The 14,423-nt window shown below is 44.7% G+C and overlaps 2 protein-coding genes across 2 annotated transcripts; both read left to right on the forward strand.

The window, feature by feature from the left end:
* Positions 1 to 2,872: 2,872 nt before the first annotated feature.
* dhx33 (DEAH (Asp-Glu-Ala-His) box polypeptide 33) lies at positions 2,873 to 7,841 on the forward strand. Its single transcript, XM_085288122.1, has 12 exons — positions 2,873 to 3,255; positions 3,539 to 3,699; positions 3,798 to 4,025; positions 4,137 to 4,307; positions 4,436 to 4,621; positions 4,725 to 4,836; positions 5,403 to 5,562; positions 5,656 to 5,744; positions 5,832 to 5,959; positions 6,052 to 6,255; positions 6,337 to 6,423; positions 6,694 to 7,841. The coding sequence occupies exons 1-12, from the start codon at positions 3,045 to 3,047 to the stop codon at positions 7,000 to 7,002; spliced, it is 2,046 nt and encodes a 681-aa protein (XP_085144248.1). The 5' UTR covers positions 2,873 to 3,044; the 3' UTR covers positions 7,003 to 7,841.
* A 2,707-nt stretch (positions 7,842 to 10,548) lies between these two features.
* On the forward strand, positions 10,549 to 13,912 carry c1qbp (complement component 1, q subcomponent binding protein). Its single transcript, XM_085288123.1, has 6 exons — positions 10,549 to 10,938; positions 11,390 to 11,540; positions 11,610 to 11,700; positions 12,871 to 12,966; positions 13,048 to 13,173; positions 13,274 to 13,912. The coding sequence occupies exons 1-6, from the start codon at positions 10,686 to 10,688 to the stop codon at positions 13,421 to 13,423; spliced, it is 867 nt and encodes a 288-aa protein (XP_085144249.1). The 5' UTR covers positions 10,549 to 10,685; the 3' UTR covers positions 13,424 to 13,912.
* Positions 13,913 to 14,423: the final 511 nt, after the last annotated feature.

Genomic DNA, 14,423 nt, shown 5'->3' on the forward strand with positions numbered 1-14,423 from the left:
TTATGTTACAGATTAAGTCATTTGTTCATACTTACTCTGTTTGTCTTTTCAGTCTTCATGAGTGTCAGGTGTGGGGAAACGCCCGCTTGGCATTTCCTCATTTTAAAGTCCTGATCATGTCACACATGACATCATCAGGTCAAACCATGTGGAGGGGTTTCTTTTTCCAGAGAGATGCTTCCTTTTTGTTTGTGTTAATGTTTAAAGGGATTTGTTGAATGTTTTTCCTTTTGTTAATACTGCCATTTAGTTGTGTAAATGTGCATATTAGAAGTGTGTAGAGATTTTGTGTTTTTAGATAACCTGAGTAGAGTTTTAGATCCCTCAGTTGAGTGAGTGGTACTGGCTGGGCAATTGGAGGGAAATTGATGGCCCTATTTAAAGCCAGTCTCTACCAGATGCAGGAGAGAGGAGAGGTGAGCTGTGTCACCAGAGCCATGTTATGTTGAGTTTTGTTAAATGAATTGATTTGGGGAAAGTTTTGTTAAGTTATACATTAAATTAAGTTCACTGCAAATAAATTGCTCACCTTGGAAACCCAAAATGTCTGCATAGTCTGCTTCCCTACCACCTTCCTTGACGTTCGAGTGTGACTACCTCACACACACACAGCCCAGATAGCAAATATTCATTCAATTAATGTTTAATCAGCATCAGTTCAATGTCCTCCTGCTATCTGGGGGATCTATAAGAACTAGTGATGGGAATTCCCAGTCTCTTTAGATTCTTTATGATATGCTGTTCTTGCAGACTCTACACTCGGCCTCTGTGTTGTCTATAAAATTCCAGATAGAAATAGATTTTCAATCTTGAGCCGAGCCACAAACAACCTGCACAGGCTCCTGAGAACTGTCCACCCATCAGTGCAAGGGGAAGATGAAACACAATCAGCTGAGTGTGATATTAACGAAGATGCCAGTGTGTCTAATGCACCTGCTGCTGCTGCATCTACAGCATCTTGCAGTACACCACCATCACCACCTAAACCAACCCAGAGCTCTATGAGAGCGTTTTTGCAGAAGTCTGTGACCCAGCAAGACACAACTCAGCTGATAAAGACCTGAAAGCGATTGCACTTGATTTCCAACTATTTTCAGTTGTGGATGATAAAGGATTCAGAAAGTTTATTCATGCACGGAATCCTATGTATGTAATTCCAAGCAGGAAAACACGCTCCCAAAAAATCCTCCCAGGCCTGTCTGACAGAGAACACACATCTTCTTTTTGTTTTGCACATTAATTTATATTTCATTGTGTTGTGGTTTGCAGTGTTTTGTGTTGTTTCACTTTAAATTTATTTAAAAGGAAAAAGCTGAAAATTTAAATGGTCCAAAGTTGAACTGTAAATAGTTGGTTTTTGTATTTTATAATGTATTTTTTTAATTTTAGGTGGAGTGAATAAATAAAAGCATATTTATATAATAAATATATATAAATAAAAAACTTTTTTTACATTAGTATTTCATGTTGTGCATATTTTTATTGTTGTTGATAATAAATTAATTAAAGCAACAAAACAACCTGAAGAAAGAGCCGGCTCTCTAAAAAAATCCCATCACTGATGTTGACATGTGTGTCAGTGGGGCTGTTCATGATTCTGTCTGCATGTTGTAATATTAATACTGACTTTAATGACTGACCACGGACTTTTGGAGCTAGAAATAAGAGTGGCACAGTAACCGTTTCTTCATCACACACGGACGGCTCTGGATCAGGTTTGTGTTCTTCTGCACTTTGCACAGCTCGTGTTTTGAGAACAGATGTCAGGTTTATACGGTGAAATTTGGAAGAGTGTAGTTCTCCTCTGACTGACTCCGGCTGAATCCACATGAATCTCAGCCCACAGGAAAACAGTCCCATCAGCTCCTGACATCAATAATCTGTCAGTTGCCCCTCAGTGATTTAAAAAAGAAATTCCCAAATGCCTAAAAGCCGTGGTTACGTAGTGTTTTGATAAGCTGACTACGTTAATAAGATCTTGGTACAATCCTGGTTATTAATGACATGTCTTTGTTTATCAATTAATCCATTTTTACTATATAATCCACAGATTTTCATCTCACGCAAACTCGTGCTCGTAAAGTTAGTGTTAGTCTGACCTTTAGGGTGATACTAGCTGTCAGAGTTTGAGTGGCAGTAACAACGCAGGCGGTGAGAAACCGAAGGACACTGAGGAACAGTGAGGAGCGCCGCACCTGTAGAAATAAAGTGCTTTTCACCACAGGAAGTGAGTAACGTTAAAAAAAACTGTTGCAGTCGCTCCCATCTCATTTATTGTTTCATGTCCTCCAAACTAGAGTGATGTTAATGGACTAAGAAGTGTAAAGTGTGTATATATCCTGTTTTGTAGAGCACTCTTGTATTGCTTATACTGCAGTTTAAGTCACACTGGTGTCTGCTATATACTCCCTAAGACACACCTATTGCCTTGAGAACTGTTTAAACTGTGGCACAGATTCATTCCTCAGAGATGCTGGTTCATACAGACATGATGGCGTCACACAGCTGCCGCAGATTTGTCGGCTGCACATCCATGATGCCAACCTCCTGTCTTACATCATTTATGATGTAAGGAGTGGCTCCATCTTTCTCCTCTGAAATCTCTATCAGCATCAAGTCACCAGCTGCCGCTCACTGGATGTTTTGCTCTCAGCTGCTGATGCTGCCACCAACAGCCATGCCGCGTTCAAAGTCACTGAGGTGAACTCAGTCGCTTGCTGCCCTTAAAGACAGTTGAATAGCTGTACCTAATAACGTGGCCGGTGTAGTAAAGGCAAACTGTATGGATATGTCCAGGAGGTCAAAGGGCTGTGCGCCAGTACAGGACGTATGTTACTACGTGCTATAAACGCGACCTATGACGTCAAACCTCTGCGCCGACCACGTGGGAAGGTTTTTTTTGCCGAGGTAGCAAAACATCCGCAGTGCCGCTCGCTGGTCTGGCAGCGAGTATGAAAACAACTTTATTTTCTTCATTTCTGGCGTGAAACAATCTGAAAAAGGGCCCTCGGCGGTTTCGCTCCCACAGTCACTTTTTCCAGAACATGCCTCACGACCCCGACCCTCCTCCGGCTAAAAGATTCAAGCCGGGATCCGTGTTTTTCCGCCTCGATAAGAACAAGCCTGGAATGCTGCTGCCTAGAAAGGGAAATGCGAGCACTCCGATAGACGTCCAGAGGAAGCAGCTTCCCATCTATCAAGCGAAGCCTCAGCTCCTGAGCCAGCTGAGGCAGCTGCACGGTGCTGTCCTCATAGGTGAGTGTTCACAGCTACAGCTAGCTGCTGCTACACCTGAGGCCAGCTGCACACGTGAACAACACTATACTCTGTAGTTTATCTTAAACTGCCTATTTTGTGTTGGGTTTGTGGGTAGAAAGTCTGGCTAACGTCTCTTCACAGACATGTGTCTTCTGTTATTTCTGCCCACGTGATAATCAAAAGTATGCAACGTTAAATATATAAATAGAGTTAAAGTTTGCTTTGGGCTCCGCCCTGTATCTGTATGTGTCAGATAACTCAGTCCTGTGTGATCCGGCAGGTGAGACCGGCTCTGGGAAGACCACTCAGATCCCTCAGTATCTGTACGAGGCTGGCATCGGGCGGCTGGGCATGATCGCTATCACTCAGCCCCGAAGAGTTGCTGCCATCTCACTGGCAGGAAGGGTGGCAGAGGAGAAGAGGACTCAGCTGGGGAAGCTGGTACTCACGATAAACGGGATTCCCGTCTGCTGTGGACACCGGAGTTGATGCCTCTGCGTTGTTGACGTCTGCGCTGTGTTTCTGTTGCTTCCTCTTAGGTTGGCTACACGGTGCGTTTCGAGGATGTCACCTCCCCTGAGACAAAGCTGAAGTTCATGACTGATGGTATGCTCCTGCGCGAGGCCATCGGAGACCCCCTGCTGCTGCGCTACACTGTGGTGGTCCTGGATGAAGCTCATGAGCGCACTGTGCACACCGACGTGCTCTTTGGTGTGGTTAAGACGGCTCAGCGCAGGCGCAAGGAGCTTAACAAGATTCCCTTGAAGGTAGGAGCAAAGTTCACACGTGTTGTGACTTCGGCGTTTCTAGTAAACGCAGTGTGAATCGCCTCACTGCATCTGCTCTAAAGCCTGCACCTGGTGTCCTAACCTCCACAGGTCATAGTGATGTCGGCCACGATGGATGTGGATCTGTTCTCCGAGTACTTCAACAAGTCCCCCGTGTTGTACTTGGAAGGCAGGCAGCACCCCATTCAGATCTACTACACCAAACAGCCACAGTCAGACTACCTGCAGGCTGCTCTGGTCTCCATCTTCCAGATCCATCAGGTAGTTTCTGTGTCTCCTATTTCCAGTTTAGATGAAGCCAAACAAACGCACCGCTCTTCTTAGCATCATTATTGGAAACACAGGTTACGTTCTGTCGTGATGACGATTTTCCACACACGGTCATGCAGGAGGCTCCTTCATCACACGACATCTTAGTCTTCATGACGGGCCAGGAGGAGATTGAGGCACTGGCGAGGACGTGTCGGGACATCGCCAAGCATCTGCCTGACAGCTGTGGCCCGATGGTAGTTATCCCACTATATGCATCTCTGCCCCCAACACAGCAGCTCAGGGTCTTCCTGCCAGCTCCAAAGGTACAAACATGTCTCAACATCTCACACTGCTGCTCTCAGCAGTATCTTCTGATTTAGACATTCAGCATCATGTTGTAAGTCTTGCAAACGTTTTTCTCTCCAGGGCTGCAGGAAAGTCATTCTCTCCACAAACATCGCCGAGACATCAGTTACAATCTCTGGGATCAAATACGTCATAGACACGGGGATGGTGAAGGCCAAACGCTTCAATCCAGGTGAGAAGATTCAGATTGCAAATTCACAAATCACGCAGAGAGAAATACTTGTGCTTGAGTCTTTCCATTTAATACTAAGGGGGGGAAACACGGTGCACCCGACCCCTGCAGCGCCTCCTGCGGGTAGTGGGCCTGCAGGAAGATGGGTCCGTGTCCCTTTTTCACACTGTGCCACATGGATTTAGGCCCAGCCACCAGACGCTCGCCCGCAGGCACCCTCCCCGGGCCTGGCTCCAGGGCAGGGCCCCGGTAACCCTATCCCGGGCAGGGGGAACTGTTCCCTCGATGGGCTTCTTCTGAATTGTTCTTAGTCTGGTCCCTCGGTTGGGCTGCTGCCCCTGTGACCGGCTCTGGATAAGCAGCAGAAGCTAGATGGATGGAAAAAAACCCACAAATGGGAAAAAATGTGGTTTCCAGGGTTTTTTTGCTGTAAGGATCATTTAGATGTGTAAAAATATTTGTTTGGCTTGTGACCCTTTGAAAGAAGTCGAGCCCTCCCCCGTGATCCTAAATTGAACGGCACAGATAAGGTGTTCTCCTAACAGCGCACATGATGTGACTCTCAGACAGCGGCCTGGAGGTGTTGGCGGTGCAGCGTGTTTCCAAAGCGCAGGCGTGGCAGCGAGCAGGCCGGGCTGGCAGGGAGGACTCTGGCTTCTGCTATCGTCTTTACACTGAGCAGGAATTTGACAACCTCGTCCCCACGACTGTTCCTGAGATTCAGAGGTAGGCTGTGGAGTCTGCTCTACACGCGTGATAGTAAAAATCCACCTCACGTGTCTCATTGATTTAGCTGTGTGTGATGCTTCTCACCCGCAGGTGTAACTTGGCAGGTGTGATGCTGCAGCTCATGGCTCTGGGGATTCCAGACGTGACAAACTTTGATTTCATGTCCAAGCCTTCTCCAGGTAAGATGCTGTCAGTCAGGAATCCCCTCTGGTCCTCCGGTAAGCGATGCAGAGTTAGCTGTAGTAGTGCTTTGTGTTTCCCACCAGAGGCCATCCGTTCTGCTGTGGATCATTTGGAGCTGTTGGGAGCTGTGGAGAAGAAGGACGGGCAGGTTTTCCTCACCACTCTGGGAAAGAAGATGGCGAGCTTCCCTCTGGAGCCCAGATATGCCAAAGTAAATCCTGCTGGTTCTGCTCTGATATTCTTTGTACATTTAGTCAAAGTGTCAGCTCACAAGCAGACCCCTCTGTTTGCTCCACGCCGCAGACCATCCTGCTGTCCCCGGACTACTCGTGTTCCGAGGAGATTTTGAGCATCGTGTCGCTGCTGTCTGTGGACACCGTGCTGTACAACCCTCCGGCCCGGCGGGACGAAGTGCTTGCAGTGCGCAAGAAGTTCATGTCCAGTGAAGGAGACCACATGACGCTGCTAAACATTTACAGAGCGTTCAAGAAAGTCGGTGGCAACAAGGTGGGTGCGATGAACACAACTAGTGAAAATACATAAATGAAATCGTGCTGCTGAGCTGTCACGTGATCTCTGCTGCTGTAGGAGTGGTGTCGGGAGAACTTTGTCAACAGCAGGAACATGGGCCTCGTGAAAGACGTCCAGGCACAACTTAAAGAAATCTGCCTTAAGGTACATCTGCTGACCTCTGCCAGCACACAGGGATTCTCCCAGGAATCGCTGTTTATCCTGATCAACTACAGAGTATTTATTAACATTTAATGTGTAAATATTATTATGAATGTGCATCATCTCACAGGCTAACGCCTCCGGGGCTATTTTGAAAACAGCGAGTTGATGAATGGGTGCTTTCCTCCTTGATCTCTGCTGCACACCTGTCTTTGTGCGTCTCTGCGGTGAAGTCATGTGACCTGTCTAATAAGTCACGTCTTGTTTTCCCAGCTGAACCTGAAACTGGAATCGTGTGGAGCAGACACGGCGAGCGTTCGCCGCTGCCTTGCCCACGGGATGTTTGTCAACGCTGCAGAGCTGCAGCCCGACGGCAGCTACTTGGCTCTAGACACCCACCAGCCCGTGGCCATCCACCCGTCCTCCGTCCTTTTCCAGGCCAAGCCAGCGTACGTGGTCTTCAACGAGCTGCTGCACACCTCCCGCTGCTACATGAGAGACCTCTGTTTGGTCGACGCCGACTGGCTGCTGGATGCAGCGCCCGAGTACTTTGGCCGCAAGCTCCACCTCAACAAGAGCTAACCAACAAAGAAACGGGCCGCCTGCCACAAAGACTCTTATTGCAAGTTGGTGCAGAACGTCCGCTGTGTCGTAAACTACTCTGGATTTCACTACCTCCCAGTTGACAAGCTTTGGGCATGTGTCACTGAAGCAGAAGTCTGCATATCGAAGCTTGACTTCCTCCGGACTGTCATTCCAATTTTATGAGCTGTAATTTCTTCTTCTCGTCATTTAGCCACACGGTTGGCCTGAAAAGCCAGTTTGCTTTGATTCTATCAGTAGTTGCATGCATTTACACAGCACAGGTAACCTCAAAGGAGCACAGCACGGGGCTGTTCTCCACCATGTTCTTCTTCATTGCTACCAAATAGCCATGAAAACGCTACAGCAGACAGATCAGTGGCTGCTCTACTCTGAAGGATGAGTTTTTCAGGAGCTAAGAAAAGCACTCTGATTGTTTGGGGTCTACATGAAGTGGTCTTACAGGGGTTTCTTTATGCAGTCAAAGTAGATTTGTTTCAGTCTACTGTCAGCTGTTCCCTTATTCACAACATGAAAAACAAACGCAGCGTGTCACACTGACATGGTTTCACTTACACAGCCTTGTTAGCTCGTGCATGCTCTTCTTCCCATCTGCAGTCGTGTCACCGTCCAGCATGCCTTCCTCTCCAGGTTCTGCTTGTTGCTGTTGGTCGTGCAGATGCCCACACGGTCACCACACGTACGTGCAGACGCGTGCGGCTCCGTCACGCTTCGTAGAATGTAAATGACGCCGTGTTGATGAACAGGACGGAGTGTCTTTTTTTTACACGTTGGACTCAGGATTGTAAAATATAACCTGAATAAAATACACAGTTTCTAACTTTGTAGTCAAACGCTGAATGCTTTAGAGAATTATCAAAAGATCTGATCTGCATGAAGTTTATTGGAACGAATGCACGCCTGCCGGGGCTCCTCTCTGCGTGGATCATCTGATCCTAATACATGTTTGTTACATATTCTAATAAAAACGAATCCACCTGACTCGGCACACGTCAGTCAGGTTCTAACATGTGTTTAGTGTTGTTGTGTTATGGCCATAGTATGGTTTAAGCACTGTGCGAAAGTCTTGAGCCACCTCGTTTTTAAAAACATTTTGCTTCCAAGCAGACGAGCTAAGTGCTTTTGAGCAATAGTTCTCCAGGCTAAGTTCTCCGTTGGATGCTTTTTCACTCATTTTCAGTTCTGACCATTTTCAAAGGAATGTTTTGGGTTTTTTAAATTTATTTATTTATTTATTTAGGACAGTGCATGTTAATGAACATAAATGTAAAAAAAAAATTTACATGAATGTAAACATACCAGATTATAGCCAAGGGCTAATTTCCATCTGTTGTCCTTAAACATAAAAAATAGACATAATTCATAAAAATTCATCATTCATTCATAATAAAAACTCCAAACTTACACATACACACCATTCTGTTCCCAAATAAAACATTAAAACTATACAACTCATACATGATCACACACTTGATTTGTCCATAACCAGTTTTTAACCTTTGCCTTAAACAAATTGAATGTCGAGCATTCTCTAATGGGTTGAGGAAGACTGTTCCACAGATGGCCTCCTGGACAGAGAGGACGTTCTGCCCAAATGCTGTCCGTCTGTGGGGTATAAACACGTCTCCTCAGATTAAAGCTCGAGTGGTCCTGTCTGAGCTTTCTTTATGCCTAATGAACTGCTTTAGTGGTGGTGGAGCAAAGGAGTGTAAGACTTTATATATTAAACTCTTTTAAGTTTCACTAAGTTATTGAAGTTCAGTAATTTCTGTTTTTTTAACACATGACAGTGGTGGGAGGTCGGTTTTTTGTCAAGTAGTTTTAAACTTCTTTTATAAATGTTTTCAATCGTTTTAAGTGTTGTTGGACAAGCAAGTGACCAGGACGTCAAACAATAGTCCATATGAGAGATGATCACTGAGTAAAAATAAGTTTTTGCAACATTCATATTTAAATTATTACGTATATGATTAAAATTTCGATTATTAAATTTAAGTACCTGGGACACTTTATGTGACTCTTGAAGGATAATGTTGGGTCTAGAATGACCCCAAGATATTTAAATTCTGGAGCTAATTCAAGCTCTACTCCATCCAGGAATATGTTTGACTGCTTCAAGTTTAAGGGGCGTTTTGAAAAATACATACTGACAGTTTTTGAGGTGTTCAACATTAGGCATGAGTCTAATTATTATTCAAGTCTCTTAAACAGCCAACACTTTGCATAACTTTGAGGGAGAAGCCAGTGTTGTCTCCACATACAACCTGTCATATCTTTAGACGCTGTGTTACTATATCATTCGCTCCCATTTCTTTATTTGAATCAACAGAAAATGCCAAAGATGACATTTCCTCCAGGGGCTCTTGTGTTATGATGGAGTTATGATTTTGACCCACCATGCAATACTATCAGAAGAGTAGTGTGTTTGTTTTTTAGCATGATATTGGTCACAAACACTCTGCCAATGCAGTAAAAGTAGACCTGGATAGAAAAGCACGCAACAGCGCACCATCAGTCGTGGCCTGACGTCTCCATCGCTGAAGCAGTGAAGCAGCCAACATGCAAAGAAGAGCTTTGAATGTCCGTTAAGAAGCCCGGACGACTCTTCCTGAAGACTACTCAAAGAAATGGCAAGACTAAGAGAGTTTAGGCTGTGATGAAGAATAAAGTGTTCATACCAAATATTTGGACTTTCAAGCTCATTAGAAGTGCACAAACTCTGTTTTTGCCTCATGTATTTGCGTTTATGTTTCAATGGACTTATTTCCCATTGTAGTAGCAAAACGGAAATGAGAAGCGTCTCAAGACTTTGACTGTTCATTGAGTCACTTCAGTACACAGGATCTCCCTGCTGCCGTTCAAAGACAGGTTCACAGACGCTGTCTGCGGGCTGTTGAAACACTGGAAAGCAGCTCCATCTGCTGGCGGGAGGGATTCACATGATGCACCTGATCAGCGAAGTGTCTGTTTTACTTTGGCTGATGCAATCCCGTCCTTAGGAACCTCAGTCGATCATGTATGCACACACACACTGAAAAGGGAAATTCCTACAAATGCACTACGGTAAACCAATCGAAATAAACCCCTCCAAGCTTTTCAGTAGCAGAACTGAGGCTGGGACTATTTTATTGAATCTTGACAGTTTTTAAGCCAAAACGGGGTTTAACTCTGGAGCAAAGCCTTATTAAATCTCGCCCCTGCACGCAGATATTTTTGCACTTAATCTCCTTAAATATGTATTTGTAAGCGTTTCTGTTTTAGTGTCACAGCGTGAAGTTTTAGATTTGTAGCCACACTGTAAAAAGCTGCAGCGCCCTCTGCGCTCGCTGATTTGAACTGCAGGGGGCGCTGATGTGTAGACAATCGTCTACACACACGTAATTTTTCCAAATAACTTTAATTAGTTTATTTATTATTTATTTTTCCTGTTATAGTCATTTTTGTCGTATTCTGTGTAGTTTTTAATATTTAAAATTGCTGTTTCGTGTCTTTCGCTTTTAGAGTATTACTTCCGGCGCAAAGAGTATCTGGGTCAATGTGTCCTTCCACACGTGCTGTCGGCGTCTTCTAGAAGCAGCGTCGGTAACCGGTGTTCACAGTTAGCTGTGCGGCACTGAGCGCATTGATTCTGTCGTGACAGGTCGTGGTGTTTTTGTACAATCATGCTAAAGTCAGTCGTCCGTGCGGTGGGAGCAGCTGCTCGCCTTTCTTCAGCCAGCACCTCCGCAGCGCGAGTTCTGCCCCTCAGCTACCCGGCACTGCGCTCTCCGAGTTCGGCAATAACTCGGCCCTTCACCCGGTCTCTCTGGATGTTAAGTAATAACGGAGCCTCGTCTGGATACAGGCCCAAACTCTTCAGCTCCAAGGTGTTGAGTCCGTCGGTGTCGTGTGGCTGTGGAGGACTGCACACAGAAGGTGACGTTTGGTTTAATCTGCTTTATACAAGCCAGGCAGCCAATAAACGTAACATTAGATGGATCCGGCAACTTGGACTGCTTGGATCAACACGTCCTTTACAATTTAAAGGGGTAAAAAGATTGTTCAACGATCGTTATAGACTGAGATCAGCATCTTCGGAGTCTTTCACCTTAAACTGTGATTAGTGGCTGTCACTGAAAAAGGCTCTGAACCTGCCAATAGTCTTTGATCATTCAGCACACGTGACACGTGTAGGACTGTTCATAGTGTCAAACGAGAAGTTTTTGGACAGCCACAAAGCAGATGTTTCATTTTCAGCAGTCTTACCAGCACCCGTGTGTTGTGTAAAATGTTAGAATCAGCCTCGATGGTCATTTTAATTGTCAAAATGAAACCTTTAAACAAACTGCATCACGTCTCATGATGAAACCATAACCTCTTTGTTCAGGTGACAAAGCTTTTGGCGACTTCCTGTCTGATGAAATCAAAGAAGAGAAGAAGATCCAGAAAAACAAAAGTCTTCCTAAGGTGTCTGGAGGATGGGAGCTGGAGATGAATGGCACAGAGGCTAAACTCACAAGAAGTGTTTCTGGAGAAAAGTAAGTCTGCTAAAATGTGTGGGCAGCGTGGCGTGACAGACCAGCTCACCGTATTTCTGCTCTTCACAGAGTCACGGTCACATTCAATGTCAACAACAGCATTCCTCCCAACTTTGAGGAAGAAGTGGAACAGACACAGCAGAAATCAGCAGAAGAGGAGGTGAGGCACAGCCAGTGGTTTGACGAGGTTAAGCTTTTTAACACTGACCTGTGTGTCATTCAAACATAACCAAAGACGCCTACGAAAGACAACAGACGATTTAGAAAAGAACTTAAACTTGTATCTTTAAGCACTTCGTTGCTAGCAGCCTGTCACAAAAACATTTATTCCCATTTCTTTAGTAGAAACTGTGAAAAACACGCCAGCGATGGTTGGACGCAGTTTGACAGGTTAAACATTGTATTTCTGCAACAACAAGATGATTCCCAAAGAGCTGTCATTGCAGCATGTTGTGCAATATGGCCTTTTAAAAACATCTGAGGAAACTGGACAACAAGTGATAGGCCTAAACCAGGGGGGTCCAACTCCAGGCCTCGGGGGCCAGTGTCCTGCAGGTCTTAGATATCACCCTGCATCAAGTGATTAGTTCGTTACCAGGCCTCTGGAGAACTTCAAGACATGTGGAGGAGGTCATTTAGCCATTTAAATCAGCTGTGTTGGATCACCAGCCCTCGAGGCCTGCAGTTTGACACTCCTGCCCTAAACTATCTACAGCAGATGAAGAGTGTCTGAAAGCTGCGTCCTTAAGAAATGGATGAAAAAATACAGCAAAGATTTGACAGAACACGAGAGAAGTTTGTTTATCTACTGCGACCTCATCAGAAATGAAGTGAAAGGCTGGCTCTCAAGAAGCTGTTGAACATTAGTGAGGAATCTAAATGTGAGAGTTTTCTTTCAAATCATAGTCGGTACGTACAGAAAAGGTCAGGAGAGGGAAAACAGGCTCCGACTGTAAAACAGTGGAGGCTGCATTTCAGCCAGCAGTGCTAATATTAGATAAGATGGCCTTTTGTTAGTCCAAGAGATGGAAAACATCTCTGTTAGCGCGCTCGTCAAACGCAACAAAAGCTGAGTTGAAGAATAAAGACGAAATATTGACTTTCAGGCTCATTAGAGTTGTATGAACTCATAAGTTTGTCTTCTACACTGTTTTCATATTAGTTTACTGTGTTTTCATGTCTGCACTCGTTTCAATAAACGCCTCCTCCATTTGCTCATTTCCTAACAACACTTAAACGCTTGCACAGCGCCGTAGGCGGCTCCTGCCTTACACACTGACGTTTTTAACCTTAACGTTTCACGTATTAAGCTTTTTCCCCCTTTTTGCAGCCGGAGATTGTATCAACACCCAACTTTGTTGTTGAAGTGACAAAGCAGGCTGCCAAACATTCCCTGGTGTTCGACTGCCATTTCCCTGAAGATGAGGTAAAGTCAAATAAAATGAATGTCTAATATTGCCAGTAGGAGCAGTACAGTGCTCAATACTGAACAATTTGTATTTTGTAGATGAGTCACGGTGAGGGAGAAGAGGAGAGCGACATCTTTGCCATTCGAGAGGTCAGTTTTCAGCCACAGGGAGATTCAGAGTGGAAGGAGACGAGCTACAACCTCAACACAGACTCTTTGGACTGGGTGAGAGCCGAGGCAGTACACACAGCAACGGTTCAATTATAACAGTCACTGAAACCAACGCTGTGTTCAAGGTTGCTTACTTTCTTGTACTGTTTCTCAGGCCCTGTATGACCATCTGATGGACTTCCTGGCTGACCGTGGGGTCGACAACACCTTCGTCGATGAGCTCACGGAGCTGAGCACGGCCATCGAGCATCAAGAGTACATCAAGTTCCTGGAAGACCTCCAAGGCTTTGTCAAATGTAATTAACCTTACTTCAGTGCACATTCTGGGAGAGTTCGAGGTGAGAGGGTACAGTAAGACTAAAGCACTCGGCGGTCCATCGATATGTTTGATGACCCTAAAAGACTGATGATGCCATCGGCCAGCAGCTGTCACGTGGCTGCAGATGTGCTTTTTGTGACGCTATTTTTCTGTAACTTGAGGTTCAGACACAAATGTATGAAAAGAATTACAAGTTGTGGTCATGTGTATAATCTGCTTTGTTGCAGTCAATATTTAAATATTCTAACAGTTCTCAAGCCAGTAATGGGACAATTTGTCAAAGTGAGACGTTGAACATTTCAATAAAAATCATCTCTTTGGTGTAAATGTGACAGCCTCTGATTTTAAAGCGTGACCACCTGGCTTTGAGTCTAAAGTGTGGCTGGCTGAGCAGAGTGTGTGGCCTTACTGAATGTGAATCATGTTGGTCAGAGGAAGGAACGGCGCTGTTCAATAAAACGGTTTAATACAGTACGTTTGTCTATTTTCATTTTTACATGTATTCATACAGTGTGACTTTATTTCATGCACCAAAAAGTCATTTTAATTCATAAACTAGTTTTTGACACTGTCACCAGCAGGCACACACAGCTAAGACCCGTCAAGCACCTGATATTTTGAGCTCTTGCTTGGTCAGTAGCGTTCTGGTTACAAAGTAACAGAAATGTGTCGATTGCCTGCAGCTTCATGCATATTCAGATGCAGATATTTGTTTCTAGACAACATTTTTAAAAACTCGTTACTTTTGGCCCTTGAACAGAAAGTAATCCAAGTTTTAAGTCAGTTAAGTTGTTATGGGCTCAAAATGTGGTCATAAATATTTTGTACTTGTAAATCAGTTTCGTATGTGTAAAAAGAATTTGTGTGTGGACTTAGCCAAAAAACCCCTGCAAGTTACAAGTACGAATTTTGACCCTATTTTTCTTCCTTTCATCTGATTGGTGAATGTCATGTCGATCACAAATGTAACAATCCAATCAGAGAA

Source organism: Mchenga conophoros, linkage group LG10 (genome assembly GCF_057382185.1).
Source record: "Mchenga conophoros isolate Kocher_MC1m ecotype Shallow Benthic linkage group LG10, M_conophoros_male_GT1.1, whole genome shotgun sequence".
NCBI classification, from domain to species: Eukaryota; Metazoa; Chordata; class Actinopteri; order Cichliformes; family Cichlidae; genus Mchenga; species Mchenga conophoros.